The sequence below is a fragment of the Bos mutus genome, chromosome 10, assembly GCF_027580195.1.
Source record: "Bos mutus isolate GX-2022 chromosome 10, NWIPB_WYAK_1.1, whole genome shotgun sequence".
Taxonomy (NCBI): Eukaryota; Metazoa; Chordata; class Mammalia; order Artiodactyla; family Bovidae; genus Bos; species Bos mutus.
Window position 1 is genome coordinate 23,935,858 of NC_091626.1, and position 18,517 is coordinate 23,954,374.

General features: G+C 37.7%; 1 protein-coding gene and 1 non-coding gene across 15 annotated transcripts in view; both read left to right on the forward strand.

Annotated features, from left to right (window-relative positions):
* The window catches only part of NUMB (NUMB endocytic adaptor protein), a 161,657-nt gene that overhangs the window by 96,026 nt on the left and 47,114 nt on the right, over positions 1 to 18,517 (forward strand). For all 14 annotated transcript variants that reach the window (XM_070377575.1, XM_070377568.1, XM_070377580.1 and 11 more), the window contains one exon: positions 8,523 to 8,663. In XM_070377575.1, coding sequence (XP_070233676.1) covers positions 8,538 to 8,663 — 126 coding nt within the window. In that variant the 5' untranslated portion in view covers positions 8,523 to 8,537. The remainder of the gene's footprint in view (positions 1 to 8,522; positions 8,664 to 18,517) is intronic.
* On the forward strand, positions 16,928 to 17,057 carry LOC138989625 (small nucleolar RNA SNORA19). The gene has a single exon (XR_011465882.1). It is a non-coding gene; the product is annotated as a small nucleolar RNA SNORA19 (small nucleolar RNA).

Below are 18,517 nucleotides of genomic sequence, written 5' to 3' on the forward strand. Positions count from 1 at the left end.
CTAGAGTTGATGGGCTCGGTAGACATGGCACCCACTTTTAGTTGCCCCTCAGCATGTGGAATCTTCCAGGATGATGGATTGAACTTGTGTCCTCTGCATTGGCAGGAGGTTCTTAACCACTGGACTATCAGAGAAATCCTCTCATTCTTGACATTGGTAATTTGTATCATTTTTTTCCCCCTGAATAGTCTGGCTATAGGTTTATCAGTTTTTCTTCAATCTTCTCCAAGAGCTAGCTTCTGGTTTCCTTTTTTCTGTATTTATATTTTCCTACTTTACTGCTTTCTGCTTTGATTCCTACTGTTTACTTTTTTCTCCTTACTTTGCATTTCTTTGTCCTTTAGTTTCTATAGGTAGAAGCTAAGGTCATGGTTTTAAGTTAAGACCTTTCTTATTTTCTAATATAGATGTGTAGTGCAGGGTCTTTCAATAGTGCACTATTGGCATTCTAAGCTGGACAATTCTTTCTTTTCAGGGCCTGGCCTGTGTGTTATAGGATGCTTAGCAGTATCTCTGGGCACTATCCATGAGATACCAGTAGCATCTCCCCTAGTGACAACCAAAAATGTCTTCTCCAGGTATTGTCAAATGTAGAGGATTCCTCCCCACATCTGGTTGAGAACCACTGGTTTAGTGCTATAAGTTTCTAAGTTCTGCTTTTGTGACATCCCATAAATTTTGATATATTGTGTTTTCATTCAGTTCAAAATACTTTCTGAATTCCTTTTTGATTTCTACTTTGACCCATGGGCTATTTTGAAATGCATTATCTAGTTTCCAAATATTTGGTGATTTAATTCCTTTGTGGTCAGAGATCATACTTTGCATGACTTGGAACCTTCTAAATTTAAGACTTGTTCTATGGCCCAGAATATGGTCTGTGTTGGTAAATGTTCCATATGCACTTGAGAAGAATGTGTACTCTCTTGTCATTGGGTAGAATGTTCTATAAATGTCAGTCAGATCTTGTTGATTGATACTGTGGCTCAAGTCTTGCTGTACATCTCCTTTTTTATTTTCTTCCTTATTCTGTTAATTATTGTGATGGGAGTATATAGCCACTCCAACTTTCTTTTGATGTGTATTAATATGGTATATTGTTTTCTGTCATTATACTTTTAACCTTTTTGTGTCTTTATATTTTAAGTAGGTTTATTACAGGCAACATATTGTCGGGTCTTGCTTTTTTATCCAGTCTAATGAGCTAGTTAGTCTCTTTGACTACTGGGGCAGCTAGTGTCACTGATAAAGGTGCTGTCTTCCCTAACAAGTCTATTCCAGATCTCACTGGGGGAACATTGTGGCAATGGAGCCAGCCTGCAGGACCGTGGTGGACAGGGTGGAGGGCTGGTTAGTGTGGTAATACCATCCTTCCTGTGCCTATCTAGGACCAGGCAGAGGCACATGAAGGCAGACCAACCCTCTGGGGACCCTAGAGGAAGCCAGCAACTGTGCCTGAGAGAGATGGAACTTTTGGAATCTGACTTGCATTGTTACTGACCGATCAGAATGTTCACCTGCCTTCAGTTCAGTTCAGTTGCTCAGTCGTGTCTGACTCTTTGTGACCCATGGACTGCAGCACGCCAGGCCTCCCTGTCCGTCACCAACTCCCTCCCGGAGTTTACTCAAACTCATCTCCATTGAGTCAGTGATGCCCTCCAGCCATCTCATCCTCTGTCATCCCCTTCTCCTCTTGCCTTCAATCTTTCCCTGCATCAGGGTCTTTTCCAATGAGTCAGCTCTTCGCATCAGGTGGCCAAAGTATTGGAGTTTCAGCTTCAGCATCAGTCCTTCCAGTGAATATTCAGCACTGATTTCCTTTAGGATTGACAGGTTGGATCTCCTTGCAGTCTTGCAGGGACTTGCAGAGACTCTCCTGAGTCTTCTCTAACACCACAGTTCAAGAGCATCAATTCTTTGGTGTTCAGCTTTATGGTCTAACTCTCACATCCATACAAGACTACTGGAAAAACCATAGCCTTGACTAGACAGACCTTTGTTGGCAAAGTAATGTCTCTGCATTTTAATATGCTATCTAGGTTGGTCATAACTTTTCTTCCAAGGAGCAAGCGTCTTTTGATTTCATGGCTGCAATCACCATCTGCAGTGATTTTGGAGCCCCCCAAAAATTAAGTCTGCTACTGTTTCCACTCTTTCTCCATCTATTTGCCATGAAGTGGTGGGACCGGATGCCATGATCTTTGTTTTCTGAATGTTGAGCTTTAAGCCAACTTTTTCACCCTCCCCTTTCACTTTCATCAAGTGAAGTTCCTCTTTACTTTCTGCCATAAGGGTGGTGTCATTTGCATATGTGAGGTTATTTATATTTCTCCTAGCAGTCTTGATTCCAGCTTGTGCTTCTTCCAGCCCAGCATTTCTCATGGTGTACTCTGCATATAAGTTAAATAAGCAGGGTGACAATATATAGCCTTGACTTACTCCTTTTCCTATTTGGAACCAGTCTGTTGTTCCATGTCCAGTTCTAACTGTTGATTCTTGACCTGCATACAGGTTTCTCGAGAGGCACGTCAGGTGGTCTGGTATTCCCATCTCTTGAAGAATTTTCCAGTTTGTTGTGATCCACACAAAGGCTTTGGCATAGTCAATAAAGCAGAAATAGATGTTTTTCTGGAACTCTCTTGCTTTTTCAATGATCCAGCGGATGTTGGCAATTTGATCTCTGGTTCCTCTTCCTTTTCTAAAACCAGCTTAAACATCTGGAAATTCTCGATTCAGGTTCTGTTGAAACCTGGCTTGGAGAATTTCGAGCATTACTTTACTAGCGTGTAAGGTGAGTGCAGTTGTGCAGTAGTTTAAACATTCTTTGGCATTGCCTTTCTTTGGGATTGGAATGAAAACTGACCTTTTCCAGTCCTGTGGCCACTGCTGAGTTTTCCAAATTTGCTGGCATATTGAGTGCAGCACTTTCACAGCATCATCTTTCAGGATTTGAAATAGCTCAACTGGAATTCCATCACCTCCACTAGCTTTGTTCCCAGTGATGCTTCCTAGGGCCCCCATGACTTTGGACTCCAGGATGTCTGGCTCTAGGTGAGTGATCACGCCATCGTGATTATCTGCGTCGTGAAGATCTTTTTTGTACAGTTCTTCTGTGTATTCTTGCCACTTCTTAATATCTTCTGCTTCTGTTAGGTCCATACCATTTCTGTCCTTTATTGTGCCCATACCATTTCTGTCCTTTATTGTGCCCATCTTTGCATGAAATGTTCCCTTGGTATCTCTAATTGTCTTAAAGAGATCTCTAGTCTTTCCCATTCTATTGTGTTCCCCTATTTCTTTGCACTGATCACTGGCCTTACTACTTTGTTAAACCAGTTGTTGCATTGTGGGAGGTCAACGGAATGGATCCTGGGCAAGGGACTCAGCACAGTGAATGTTTACTATCTAGAATGTAAGCATCGCAACAACTTATCACTGGTATGGCTATATCAAGTCATACTGGCCAATTATATGGTGTGTATTTCTCTATTCACATTGAGTGTGCTGGGTTTAATTCTGTTTATTATATACTAACACCTATTAGAAAAAATTAGGAAAATAATGAGATCATCACAAGAAAAGTTTCACCTATCCTAACTGCTTATGGTTGCCCTGGTCTTTTCCCTGATCTTCAGGCTTATACACATCTCCACCTGGCAGCCTGATAAACAGACCCCTCAAATTCAACAGTTCGGTTCACTGAATTCTTCTATCCAGCTTACTGAGGCCTAAAACTTAGGAGTCATATTTTGATTTCTTTCTCTTCCTCACCTTTTATAATTAATTCCTGCTTTTGACTTTCTGCACAAAGAGAATTCTGTTGATCAACCAAAACTGAGTTTATTAAACTTACTGCAGCAAGGGAGAGCACCACTATGAAAGAGTCTTGGTAGTTAGGGGAAGTTAGGAAAGGTTATTTCTGGGGTTTTGAGATCTGGACTCCGCTGGTTTAAGGCAGGTCCTTCAAAGTGGGGAACTGGTTTAGATGGGCAAAGTTTGTGACACAATATTTAAAATTAATGGACATAGCAAGAAGAGCAGTCTGTTATCATGTGAGGAGAACTGTTTGCCCTGATGTATGAATTGTTTGCCCAGATAGGTTAGTTTGTTAAACTTGCCTGACAAAGTGTAGCTAATTCTTGGCTTACAGTCTTATCATCTTGGGCAGAGTGCTTTCCTGAAGCACAATTACATCATGTTGACTCAGTTAATTCATAGATTTCCTGAATCTATGTTTTGTTGATGATGTTACCTCTACCTGAAATAATCTTTTCCCTCCTACTTCCCACAGTATGTGACTATTTTTTGTTCTTTTAAAACTTAACTCAGGCAGTGTCTCCTATAGGAAATGTTTCCTGAACCTAGACTGCTTCTAGGTGATACTGTATATAGTGCTATTATTACATTCTCCACGTTGTGCAGAAATGAACCTTTTATAAAGGGAGAGAGCCATCTAAAGGCTGGTTGTCTTATTAATTTCTGTATCCACTAGCATTCATAACAGGGCCCACCACATGGTAAGTTTTCAGTTTTTACTAACCCAAACAAATTGGGTCAGAGGAGGAAGAGCAGAGGAATAGGAGATAAGAGGTGAGGATTTAACTTTAAATTAATGCAATTGAGGCAGTATCAGTGCACCCAAATATAGAAATTTAAGTAAGAGAGGAAGAGTTAAGAGTACAATTAGAAAATGCTCCTAATTGGGGTAATAGTTTGTGTTGATTATTTCCCCAAGAGTGATAATGCAAAGAGAACACCAATGGAGAATTATTTGAGGAATATCTACAGTGGGTGGGAGAAAGTAGAGGAAGCCCTCAAAGGCATCGGTAGAAACAGAGATGAGGAGGATAAACCAGAGGATTTGCTGATTTGGGCAGTTAAGTTGTACGCAGTGACCTCTTAAAATCTAGTAGAATGGGGATATCATTTTTTTTTTAATTTAGTTTGTAGGACAAAATAAGTTTGTTCTCAGGTTTTATACTTAGAAAAACATATTCTTTGTATTCTTCAACCAGGACTTCCACGGGGGGTATGATTTTCTTTATTTGGGAGTCAAGTTTAACCTTATTGAGGGCCAGTAGTAAACATTACTTTGAATTAACATTTTCTATTTTTCCTTTTTTTTTTTTTTTTGGTAAGCAAAATCATTATACATAGATTACCCAAAAATAGAATGTTTGGTTTCTCCCTTATATTAATTATTATCTTAATTGCTAGATTATTTTGTAGGCCAGTGGTAGTTACACATTAAGAAGTAGCAAGCAAGTTATTATGATTATTTTCTTTTTACCAAGTTTATTTTAGAACAGTTACAGATACATCACTAATTTCTAAAAAATTTCCAGCTCTGAAACCCTTTCCTTAAACTTTAACATGGAGCCCCAACATGTAAGTCAGAGAAGGAGAAGCTGGTCTGTTGGAAGCTGTGACAGGGACTGAAAGCCCTCCTGAGAGTTGTGTCAGTCTTCTAACCTCCTCCTCTTTCCTTCCAAACACCTGTGGTACCCGGAACTCCTCTGTGGAAATTCTAGGGCCGCCTAAAGCATAGTTCAAAAATCACTGATATGTAATTCTCTTTGTAGAAATGTTGATGTCAAGCCATTTAAATACTGAAAGTGACATGATATTTAGACCCCCAAATCAGATGATACTTCCAGTCTGTTATCTTTATTGGTCAGTAGAATGGTACAACAACAAAGAGCAAATAAATTTGTACTGGTGCTATTTAGACAGGCTGGATATCAGGGCTTCCCTGATAGCTCAGTTGGTAGAGAATCTACCTGCAGTGCAGGAGACCCTAGTTCGATTCCTAGGTTGGGAAGATGCGCTGGAGAAGGAATAGGCTACCCACTACAGTATTCTTGGGCTTCCCTTGTGGATCAGCTGGTAAAGAATCTGCTTGCAATGTGGGAGACCTGGGTTTGATCCCTGGGTTGGGAAGATCTCCTGGAGAAGGGAAGGGTTACCCACTCCAGTATTCTGGCCTGGAGAATTCCATGGACTACAGTCCATGGTCTCACAAAGAGTCGGACATGACTGAGTGACTTTAACTTCACTTCACTGGATGTCTTCCTTTCAGGGAAGTTGTCCAAGTAGTTCCTTTGTTAGTGGGAGGTTGGCCTACTATTAAATGCAGTCTCTTTCAACATCGATGATTCTCTGATCTTACTGTCCACATTTATCCTACCTTGTAAATACCATCTAATAGGATGGGCTCTATTGTATTTTTCATTTCTTCAACTTTATAGTGTGCTGTATATATGACAGGCACTGTATTAGGACGCAAGGGTACTATTCAAACAAGTAAATGTAAACAAATAAGATACAACCTTCCATAAAGAAAATAGAAAATTGCTATAAGGTTTGAGGAGTAGTTATAGAGGTAAGCAGAGGGTATTCATGGGACTCATATGAAATGAAAGGACCCAGACCAGATAGGGGCTTTTCAGAAAAAATGCTAGCTTCTATGAAGACTGAGCTGACTCTGAAAATGAGTAAACTTGAACCAGAAGCAAATAGAGAAAGGTCTTTCTAAGCAGAGGAAGGAACATGTACAGAGGCTCTGAAAGATAACCTGCCTTGTTTAAAGTAGTTTGGGTAGTTGAGTATGCCTGGAGCTTAGCATGTGAATGGAGCTGGTGGGTGAAGCCAGATGAAAAAAGACTGTTTGCACCATGCTTGGGAATTTGGACTTTACCTTAAAAGTGATGTGAAGCAATTAAAGGATTTTAAGCAGAGTAATTAATGATCAGATTTGTGTTTTAGAAAGCGCTCTGTCTGGCATTAGTCAGGAGAACAGATTGAAGTAGACCTCTCTTGGAAGCAGAGAGACCATTAAGTTGTTAAGCTTTTGCAATGATATAAGCAAAAATAAGGATAGTAAAACTCACATGATGGGTGGGGAAATTAATTCAGGATATACTAAGGAAATAAATCCATAGTTATTGGTCCGAGAAAGAATAAAAGTAGAGGTGACTTTCAGGTGTTTGACTTGACCAGCTGGGTAAGTGTATAGTCTTTTTTTGCTAAGAGAAAGAAATTAAAAAGAAAGGCATCATACGGACTTTTGTCTCAAGATTCTTAGAGTGCCACCTTGAGCAAGGATATGGATGTTTTTTATTTTCTTATATTTGTATTTGTATATATTTTTGAAATGTGATATGAAAGTATATAACAGGATATATTATCAAGGAAGGTTAAGGAATTCTTTTTGGAAGTCTATTAGATTAAGATAGACTCTCATTTAAAGTAGTTTAGAAATAAGTGATCTACTTAAAAGCAAAGGAATGGATTACCTTTTGTCCATCCAGTCCTTTGATTATTTAATATCCACCTTACCTACTCTATAAATCAACTTTTAATTGAGAAATAATAAATTCATTTTTAGAAAATCCAGAGATTTTATCATTCATCTCTCAGAATTTTTACCTTTTAAGAAAATATGTGGTAAGAATGGCCTGTCTCTGTGAATTAGCTAATTTGGTAATAGTTCTGCTGTGGCATTATGCACTGTAAAATACAAAATGATTTTCCTCTGAATGCAGGCTTTGATTTTCAAGTCTTTCATTGGTGTTATGTAGGAATTAATGTTCCATCCCTTGTTATTTAACATTCCTGGCAGAGACGTTTCCTTTATATAGCTTTGTCACATCATTTTCTCAAGTTAAGATCTCCTTTTAGGCTGGTTGAGGTGCTTAAATCCCTCATGGAAAGAATGAGCAATGCTCCTAAACAGAAAACTGAAGGTATTGGTTTCAGATTTTGAGATTTGCTCTATAAAGGGATACATTCATTATGTTTATTCATTGACTCTTAAATGCTCTGTTGTTTCTTATTAGATAAGTCTTCCTTCTCTGTAGTTTTGTGATTTCTTCTGTACCTTTGAAAGCATTAGAGAAGTGCCTCTTCCAGTAACAAAACAAAAACACTGTAGTTTAAACCAAAAAGATTCCCAAATTTCAGTGTTTCAGAATGATTTTTTCCTGATAAAGATAAAAGCTTTCAGAATATTTTCAGAAATTGTTAGCAGTTTATAATTTGGCCTACATGTACAAATTTCTTTATTCAGTAGTTAAAATGGATTTGAGAGGTAGATTAGTAGAAATAGTCATTGGTTTATTACAATTAAAGTGCTTGAAAGTTCTTAGAATAACATCTCTTCAGATCCTACAAGAGGTTATTGTTGTTTTACTAGAACTAGTATTATAATTGTCTTTGAAAAAAGTGAAATGATTTGCTTGTTTGAACTTAGGGTTACTCTAAAAGGAAGTATGTTAATTGCTCATTTCCCCCTAAAACAAAACCTTTGATTTGGGATAATAGTTTTTTATTAGTATCGTAATCTGAACTTTTAAATATGTGAGAAGTTTCAGTTCAGTTCAGTTCAGTCGCTCAGTCGTGTCCGACTCTTTGTGACCCCATGAATCCCGGCATGCCAGGCCTCCCTGTCCATCACCAACTCCCGGAGTTCACCCAAACTCATGTAAGAAGGTAGTAACTTCCTTTTCATATTTCTTTTACAGCTTGTAAAAATTAAAATGAATAAACTACGGCAGAGTTTTAGGAGAAAGAAAGATGTTTATGTTCCAGAGGCCAGTCGTCCACATCAGTGGCAGACAGATGAAGAAGGAGTTCGTTCTGGAAAATGTAGCTTCCCAGTCAAGGTAAGACCTCATGTTTCTATAAATCTCGATGTGGGAAAAAACTGACAGTTTATTGTATGTGAATTCCATTAATTAGGACAGTTAAAAGAAAACACTTCAAAAGCTAATCTCTTTATATTCTGCTTCAATGATAGAATTCGAAGAAAATAGATTATAATTAATGATTTTTCTCCTTATATTTATTATTTTTTTAATATATATGCTTTATTGACTTACATTGTTTCAGGTGCACAGCAAGGTGGTTCAGTTATACAAATATGCATATATTATTTTTTAAACTATTTTCCACCATAAGTTATTACAAGATACTGACTATAGTTCCTTATGATATACAGTAAACCTTTGTTGCTTGTTGCATATCTATTTTTTAATTAGAAATCTAGCATTCTATTTATACTAAGTCAAACAAGTGGAATCAAAAGTGTCATAATTTTTTAATTAGGCAAAAATTCATGTTCTCTAAAATACATATATTATACATATTTATATATATGTATATAAAAGCTTTTCTACTACACTTGATAAAAGCTTGAGAAAGAACAGTCAACAAGAAGAGAAGAGATGGAAGAAATCAGAGAACATAAACTAAAGGAAATGTGGGCACTGAATATGAAATAGAAAAAGTGAAACAAACTAGGTAAAAGTAAAAGATCATCATATAGTCCAGTTGATTTTAAACGCATCTGCTCGTTAGAAACATATCTGGAGCTCTGGAGAAAAAAAGCAATACAAAGCATTTGTAGTTCTCAGAAGATTTCAAGATACTTCTCATATGCATCTAGGTTTTAAAAAGTGATTTTAAAAGGTTTCTCTAATAGATCCTAGTTTTGGTGACACAGAATTCTATTATTTTTCTCTTGACGAATCATGATACAGTAGTATTAAGTGAGTAGTAGTGACATAATCACAGTAGTAAAAGATTTGTTTATTGGTTTTCACAATCAGTTCAGTTTGGTCACTCAGTTGTGTCCAACTCTTTGCTACCCCATGGACTGCAGCATGCTAGGCCTCCCTGTCCCTCACCAACTCCTGGAGCTTACTCAAACTCATCTCCATTGAGTCGGTGATGCCATCCAACCGTCTCATCCTCTGTCATCCCCTTCTCCTCCTGCCCTCAATCTTTCCCAGCGTCAGGATCTTTTCAAATGAGTCAGCTCTTCACACAGGTGGCCAAAATATTGGAGTTTCAACTTCAGCATCAGTCCTTCCAATGAATACTCAGGACTGATTTCCTTTAGGACGGACTGGTTGGATCTCCTTGCAGTCCAAGGGACTCTTGAGAGTCTTCTCCAACACCATAGTTCAAAAGCATCACTTCTTCAGTGCTCAGCTTTCTTTATAGTCAGACTCTCACATCCATGCCTGACTACTGGAAAAACCATAGCTTTGACTAGATGGACCTGTGTCAGCAAAATAATGTCTCTGCTTTTTAATATACTGTCTAGGTTGGTCATAACTTTCCTTCCAAGGAGTAAGCGTCTTTTAATTTCATGGTTGCAGTCACCACCTTCAGTGATTTTGTGAGCCCGAAAGATAAAGTCTCTCACTGTTCCCATTGTTTCCCCCATCTGTTTGCCATGAAGTGATGGGACCACATGCCATGATCTTTGTATTTTTAATGTTGAGTTTTAAGCCAGCTGTTTCACTCTCCTTTTTCACTTTCCTCAAGAGGCTCTTCTGGCATAATGGTGGTGTCATCTGCGTATCTGAGATTATTGATTTTTCTCCTGGCAACCTTGATTTCAGCTTGTGCTTCATCCAGCCCAGCATTTCTCATGATGTATTCTGCATATAAGTTAAATAAGCAGGGTGACAATATACAGCCTTGATGTACTCCTTTCCCAATTTGGAACCAGTTGTTCTTTTGAACTGCATTCAAAAGGGTATATCTTTCCTTTTCTCCTTTGCCTTTAGCTTCTCTTCTTTTCTCAGCTCTTTGTAAGGCCTCCTCAGACAAACATTTTGCCTTTTTGCATTTCTTTTTCTTGGGGATGGTCTTGATCACTGCCTCCTGTACAGTGTCATGAACCTTAGTCCATAGTTCTTCCGTCAGTCTGTCTATCAGATCTAATCCCTTGAATTTGTTTGTGACTTCCATTGTATAATCGTAAGGGATTTGATTTAGGTCATACCTGAATGGTCTAATGGTTTTCCCTACTTTCCTCAATTTAAGTCTGAATTTTGCAAGAAGGAGTTCATGATCTGAGCCACAGTTAGCTTCCAGTCTTGTTTTTGTTGACTGTAAAAATAAGTCCTGTAATCAAGGAAATCCTATAATCAAATCCAGATCAGATCAGATCAGTCGCTCAGTTGTGTCCCACTCTTTGCGACCCCATGAATCACAGCACCCCAGGCCTCCCTGTCCATCACCAACTCCCGGAGTTGACTCAGACTCATGTCCATTGAGTCAGTGATGCCATCCAGCCATCTCATCCTTTGTCGTCCCCTTCTCCTCCTGCCCCCAATCCCTTTCAGCATCAGAGTCTTTTCTGCCCTCAAGACCAGATTACCTGGGGATTCCCAGTCTCTTTGTCAGATCCCCAGGCTGTAAAGCCTTAAGTGGGGTTTACAACCTTCACAGTGGTGGGAGAATTTCTTGGAATTATTGTTCTGTAGTCTGTGGGTCACCCACCCATAGGGTGTGGGATTTGATTTTATTGTGATTGTGCCCCTCCTACCATCTTTCTGTGGCTGCTTCTTTGTCTTTGGATATAGATTATCTTTTTTTAGTATCTTTTTACAGTGTCCTCCTGCTGATGGTTGTTCAACAGCTAGTTGCAATTTTGGTGCTCTCACAGGAGAAGATGAGCACGCATCCTTCTACTCTATCATCTTGCACCGGAAGCCTTCTCATTATATTTAAATAAGAATTTCTGGTATATAATTTGAAATCACTACAAATAAGACCACTTCTAATGAAAATACTAATCCTGAAATACCTAAAAATTCTGAATTATCAAGAATCAAGTTTTTTTCAACAGAACATGCTTACTAATTGTGGAACAAAGGAAGTGAGTATCTGCTTTCTTAAATACAGGCCTGGTATGTTCTATAAAATCTTAAATCAGAAGAGTTAAAAAGGATTTTATCCTTAATCTTTTTTTTTTCTATTTGAATAGATATTTTTATTTATTTATTTTTAATTGGAGGCTAATTACTTTACAGTATTGTAGTGGTATCCTTAATCTTGTAACTTTTAATTGAGTTCATTTAAACTAATGCTTTCATTTGTCACATCAGAAAATGGAAGCTTTAAGAGTTTAAGAACATAGTGAAGATCTAGAGAAGGGGATGCCTTGTAGGTGCTTTTTGTTACTGCTACTTGAGACTGAAGAAGAATCATCTGTATTTAAGGTCATAGAAGAAATAAATGTGCGTGCTACACTGTTTAGTGAGAAGAAGCAATTAATAGTTATATATGCTATGAGATGTGTGAGGAGGAAAAAATAGAAGGAACTACACCAAAATGTTAATATCTTGAAGAAGAAACTTTAATTTGAAGTGTTAGCATTTTTCTCTATTTTTTGTATATTCTTATGTATGAATATTTTTATTGTGATTTTTCTCCTTTTTTACTGCCTTGGTATTATGCATGAAACATGGACCAAAGCCTCAGAAAGAAAAAAAGTCATTATGATTGGAAAAGTGATTTTGAGAATCTCTGGGAACTTAATACATGACTCTTAAAATACACAAATTTTCCACAGTCCATCAGTGATGAAGCATTTTCCTAATCACTTAGCTTTGTCTGTGCAACTTACTTGCTGAAACTTCTTTTATAGGAATAATAAACTTAATGTTTAATTTTAAGTGGTTAGTATGATATTAAGATTAAAAAAAAAACAACCCCACCTCTCTTACATAAAACCTAACACTCTTCTTTAGTGCCTCACATCCAGCCAAACAGTGGATTCATTTTGATTATACAAATCAAGTATTAAGTATTGGGTTCCTTAACGTCTTACAGAAAAAAACCAAATGAACTTTTTGGCCAACCTGATATGTTGAAGTGGATCCTCTTACACATTGCTGATTGCTTGGAGGATACTTTGCAACCTCATGGGAGGGCAATTTGGAAAATATCAGTTAAAATTTTCAATGCACTTTTCATTTGACTAGCAATTTTACATTTGAGAATTACATCTATAGATATATACCGGCATGAGTGGTCATTCTAGCAATTTGTTTATAATAGTAAAAATGTGGAAACTCAGTTAAACATCATTCTGAGACTAAAGAAATGACATCTGTTGAGGGGAATCCTTTGACACTTAAAAAAAGAATAAGGTAGATCTATCTTCACATATTTATAAATTTTTTTGAACTGCTATGTGCCAGACAGATGTTAAGTGGTAAGCAAATAAGACACAGTTCTCGCTCTGTGGCGTTTATAGTCTCCTTATGGGGGAGAGACTTTTAATTTGATATCTGTGTTACTAATACATGATTACAGACTGAGATAAGTGCTTTTTATTTACTTTTTTTCTCTTTTCAAAAAGTTTTTTTGAAATATACCTGATATACAATGTTATGTTGGTTTCAAGTGTACATCTAAGTGATTCAGCTATGCATTCTTTGTTTACATTCTCTTCTATTATAGGTTATTACAAGATGCTGAATATAGTTCCTTGTGCTATATATACAGTAGGTCCTTGTTGTTATGTATTTTATATATAGTAGTGTACGTATTTTTATTCCAAACTCCTAACTCTCCCCGCCTTCCCCTTTCCCCTTTGGTAACGCTGTTATGGCTGAGTAATATTCCATATTGTGTATATATCACATCTTCTTTATCCATTCACCTATCGATGGACACTTGGGTTATTTCTGTGTCTTGGCTATTGTAAATAGTGCTGCTATGAACATTAAGGTGTGTGTATCTTTTTGAATTATAGTTTTCTCCTTATATATGCCTAGGAGTGGAATTGCAGGATCACGTGGTAGCTCTGATTCTAGTTTTTTAAGAAACCTCCATACTGTTCTCCTTAGTGGCTGCACCAGTTTACATTCCCAGTAACAGTGTAAGGTGGTTCCTTTTTCTTGGTGCCCTTTCCAGCATTTATTATTTGTAGACTTTTTGACATGGCTATTAAACAGATTTAGAAAAGGCAGAGGAACCAGAGATCAAATTGCCAACATCCAGTGGATCATCGAAAAAGCAGGAGAGTTCCAGAAAAACGTCTACTTCTGCTTTATTGATTACTCCAAAGCCTTTGTGTGAATCACAACTGGAAAATTCTTCAACCGATGGGAATATCAAACCACCTTACCTGCCTCCTGAGAAATCTGTATGCAAGTCAAGAAGTAACAGTTAGAACTGGATGTGAAACAACAGACTGGTTCCAAAGCAGAAAAGGAATACATCAAGGATGTATATTGTCACCCTGCTTATTTAACTTATATGCAGAATATATCATGTGAAATGCAGGGCTGGATGAGGCACAAGCTAGAATCAAGTTTGCCGGGAGAAATATCAATAGGCAGATGATACCACCCTTATGGCAGAAAGTGAAGAAGAACTAAAGAGCCTCTTGATGAAAGTGAAAGAGGAGAGTGAAAAAGTTGGCTTAAAACTCAACATTCAGGGAACAAAAATCATGGCATCCCATCACTTCATGGCAAATAGATGGGGAAACAGTGAGAGACTTTATTTTGGGGGCTCCAAAATCACTGCAGATGGTGACTGCAGCCATAAAATTAAAAGATGCTTGCTCCTTGGAAGGAAATACTGAAAGAAAGTTCTCTGCATGTGCTTATGCAGAATATTTTAGGGTATCATTAAGTGATAAAGGCAAGGTACAGAACAGTTTATATGGAATGATTCTATTTATAGTTAAACAGAAAAAAAATTAAAACTTCTTGGTGGTCCAGTGGTTAAGAATCCACCTTCCAATGCGGGGGATGTGGGTTGGATCACTGGTTGAGTAACGAGGATCCCACATGCCGTGGGGTAACTAAGACCATTTGCCACAACTAGAGAACCCACGTGCTGCAACTAAAACCCAGTGCAGCCAAAAATAAATAAATAATTAATTTTAAGAAAAGAAAATATGTATATGCTCACATATATGTAAGAAATATCTGTAAGAAGACAACACAGGTAATTCCGAACTCTGATAGTAAAGAATTGGTGATTTGTTCACTTTTGAATATATGTCCTTTGGAATTAGTGGCATTTTTTTTATCATGAATATGTATCATATTTATAATTAGCACATATATATATATATATTTAAACCTCATTCATAGGATTCTGAGAGGTTAAAATAATTATAGTAAAGTTAATTGAAGCACTTTTAATTGGCTACAAAATACATTAGCTTTAAAGTATTTTATGTAGGATAAATAGGCTCAGTATCTTTCTGTGTAGTTCTCATTTGTGGTAAGAAATTGCTGGTTGGGATGTATTTTAGAGGTAAGCACAGAAGATATAAAATTTATATCTTAGAAGGACTTCCCAAGTGGTGCTAGTGGTAAATAACCTGACTGCCAGTGCAGGAGACATAAGAGACGTGGGTTCAATCCTTGGGTTGGGAAGACCCCCTGGAGGAGGAAATGCCAACCCTCTCCAGTATTCTTGCCTGGGAAATCCCATGGACAGAGGAGCCTGGCAGGTTACGGTCCTTAAGGTCACAGAGAGTCTTACACGACTGAAGCAACTTAACATGCATACACAATATCTAGGGCAGCTTATTTAGAGTGTTTTTGTTTGGTCTTTTCCAAATGGTCTTTTGAAATCCTTTCAAGATGTTCATCTTCTCTGCTGTGTGTGCCTCCCTTACCTGCCTTCCTTCCAACGCATCTCATCCCACCCTATCCCACACACTTACATGCAGGTGACCTAGGGTAGAATCAAAACCTGAAATTTTTTCCCCTATAACCTAGAGATAGATGCATTTTCTCAGTCATACTGGGCAAATGATATCTGGGCTTGCCTTAGAAACCATGAATTCTAAACTAGTATTGGATTGGTATGAAAAGTTTCCCATGTAGGCAGCTAGTAGGGTGGTGGGCATGCTCACTGAGGGAGACCATATTTGGGGATAGAGATGAGTTGCTTTTGAGGTACATATGAGAGTTGCACGTGCATATCCCCGCTGACCAAAAGCACCATGAGCTTTGATTTTGAGGTTACAAATTTTAGTGAGTAGGTGAGTTTGGAAATATGGAATCCTCAAATAATATATATATAGCTATATATAAATCATCATTAGAATCATGTGTCAGTGAGATTGCCTAAGTGAGAAGAGAAGGTGGCCTGGGACAAATATAGAAAGGACAGGCAGTATAAATGAGTATCTTCAAAGGAAAATAAGAATGAATAGCCAGAGAGACAAGAAACCAGGATAATGTAGTCTCAGACACCAAGATTTTCAAGGAAGAAAAATGCTGTAAAGAAATCAAGTAAGAAATGAAACTTCATTAGATTAAATGTTTGAAGGTGTTGGTGATTTAGAGTGGAGTCATGGGGATGGAATCTATGTTGAGTGGACGGATGCAAAATAAGGAGATAACAAATCTAGAGATTACTAATCCCAGAAGTTTGTCAGACAAGTTTATGTGATGGGAGAAGGGTTAAAGGGGGGGAAGTATTGCAAGAGGTAGAAGAAAACTTTTGGTGATAATGGCTGATTATGATGATGGTTTCTCAGTTATATATTTGATTAAAAAACTCAGCAGATTGTGTACTTTAAAAGTGTGTATTTTGTTGTATGTCAGTTATACCTCAGTAAGGCAGTTAAATTTTGTTTTTCAGGAAATGTGTCTTCAAAGGAGACTAGAAAGGCAGAGTAACAAAAGGAGTGTGAAGTTGAAAAACTATGTGTATATTTTGTTTTGATTTTTTAAAAACAGATTTATTAGATATAATTTGCATAAAGTGAAGTTTACTGATTTAAAGTGTGTAAATCACCAGTGGCTTGATTTCGTGTTGAATTTTGTTTTTAAAATAGTAGAGACCTGAGCATAAAGGTCTCCACAAAGAAGCATGGAGAGAGTGGATTAGTTCTAGAGTGGAGGAAGGATGCTGCTTCTATAATAGTAGCAAAGGTGGAAAACAGGGCAAATGCACTTTAATTTATGGTGTTGGTGGCCCGAAATTGATGAGATTCTATTCTAAAGATATATTTTCTCAAAGAAATAAAAAGTGAAGGCATGTGTAGAAGAGCGGAGAGAGAGATTATAGAATTAGATTTTGAAGACTGGCATAGCTACTCTAGAGAACAAGCAATACAGACTATGCAATTACTCGAAATAGAAATGCAGTGCACATGTCATTGACCTGCTTTCTCTCTTGTATGTGAGCAGTGTTATTTCTTCTGTGCTATACAAATAATTGAAGGCTAATTAGCAGTATAACTAAATAGTAATACTGCCAGTCTCCTTCAGACAAACAGTAAAAAAAGTAAAAAACTAAAAAAAAGTAAAAAAAAAAAAAGAAATGCAGTTACTAGACATTAGTCAAATGAAGCTCCAGCTGGTTTGATCTCTGCCATGTGTTTTTAAATATACTAGTGCCTATGAAAGTGTAATAATATTAGAACAGTAATTAAAGTAGGTTTCAAAGCTTGTCTTACAACTCTATCTGCTAATTAAAAAAAGATACTGTTAATAAACAGAATTATGTCCTCGCTCATTATTATCAAACGGTAAAGACCAAGGGAACAAATGCATTTTGTATCAGAATGGGACGGCTCTTTACAGACAGATACATGGAGACTTCCCATTACTTTCCATTGGCTAAGATGGAATCAAGTCAAATCTATAGTTGAAAGTCAAGAAAACAAATATTTGGTATTTTCAGCCTGTACCAAGGAGGCAAGCTCTTCTTGCAGGGAAACCAGTTGAAAGGATGACTGTCATGTAAGCAGCTAACAATGTCAGCCACAGTCACTATATCGTATATGATCTTCACTGTCCTCTCATTTTGTGTTATTTTTTCCTGCTGCCACTGCTTTAATCAAGTCCTCATCTTTGTTTTCTCCCTCAGACCATTATAAGAGCTCTTGACCTTTTTTTTTTTGCTTTTGATCTTGTTTTCCTTCCAAACTATTGTCTTAGTGCATAGTAGGGACGGGGGAGCCTGGTGGGCTGCCGTCTATGGGGTCGCACAGAGTCGGACACGACTGAAGCGACTTAGCAGCAGCAGTAGTGATCTTTCTAAATTGTAAATATAGTTATGTCACTTTCCTGCTTCCTGTGCTTCAGTGGCTCTGTTATAAAATCCTGGAGAGGCATCTAGGCTTTTGTAAAAGTGTACATTTTTAAGCCAAACTACCTGAATTTGTGTTTGATCTATGCCAGTTATTATTAATTGTGTGATCTCTCTTAAAAATTACTTACCCTTTGATGAATAGATAAAGAAGATGTGGTATGTATATACAATGGAATATTAGCCATAAAAAAGAATGAAATAGGGACTTCCCTGGTTGGCCCATTGGCTAAGACTCCACATTCCCAATGCAAGGGGCCTAGGTTTGATCCCTTGTCAAGGAACTAGATCCCACGTGCCACAAATAAGAGTTCATGTGCTGCAAGTAAGACCTGGTGCAGCCAAATTAAAAAGAAAGAAAGAGAAATTACCTGTTGACATAATGGATAAGAATCCGCCTGCCAGTGTAGGAGGCACAGGTTCAATCCCTGATCCAGGAAGAGCCCAAATGCCTTGGAGCAACTCAGCCTGTATGCCACCACTTCTGAAGCCTATGTGCTGTAACATCTGAAGCCTGCAAGCATGGAGCCTGTGTTCCTCAGCAAGAGAAGCCACTGCGATGAGAAGCCCTTGCACTTCAGTGAAGAGTAGCACCCACTCACTGCAACTGAAGAAAGCCCGTGCACAGCAATGAAGACCCAGC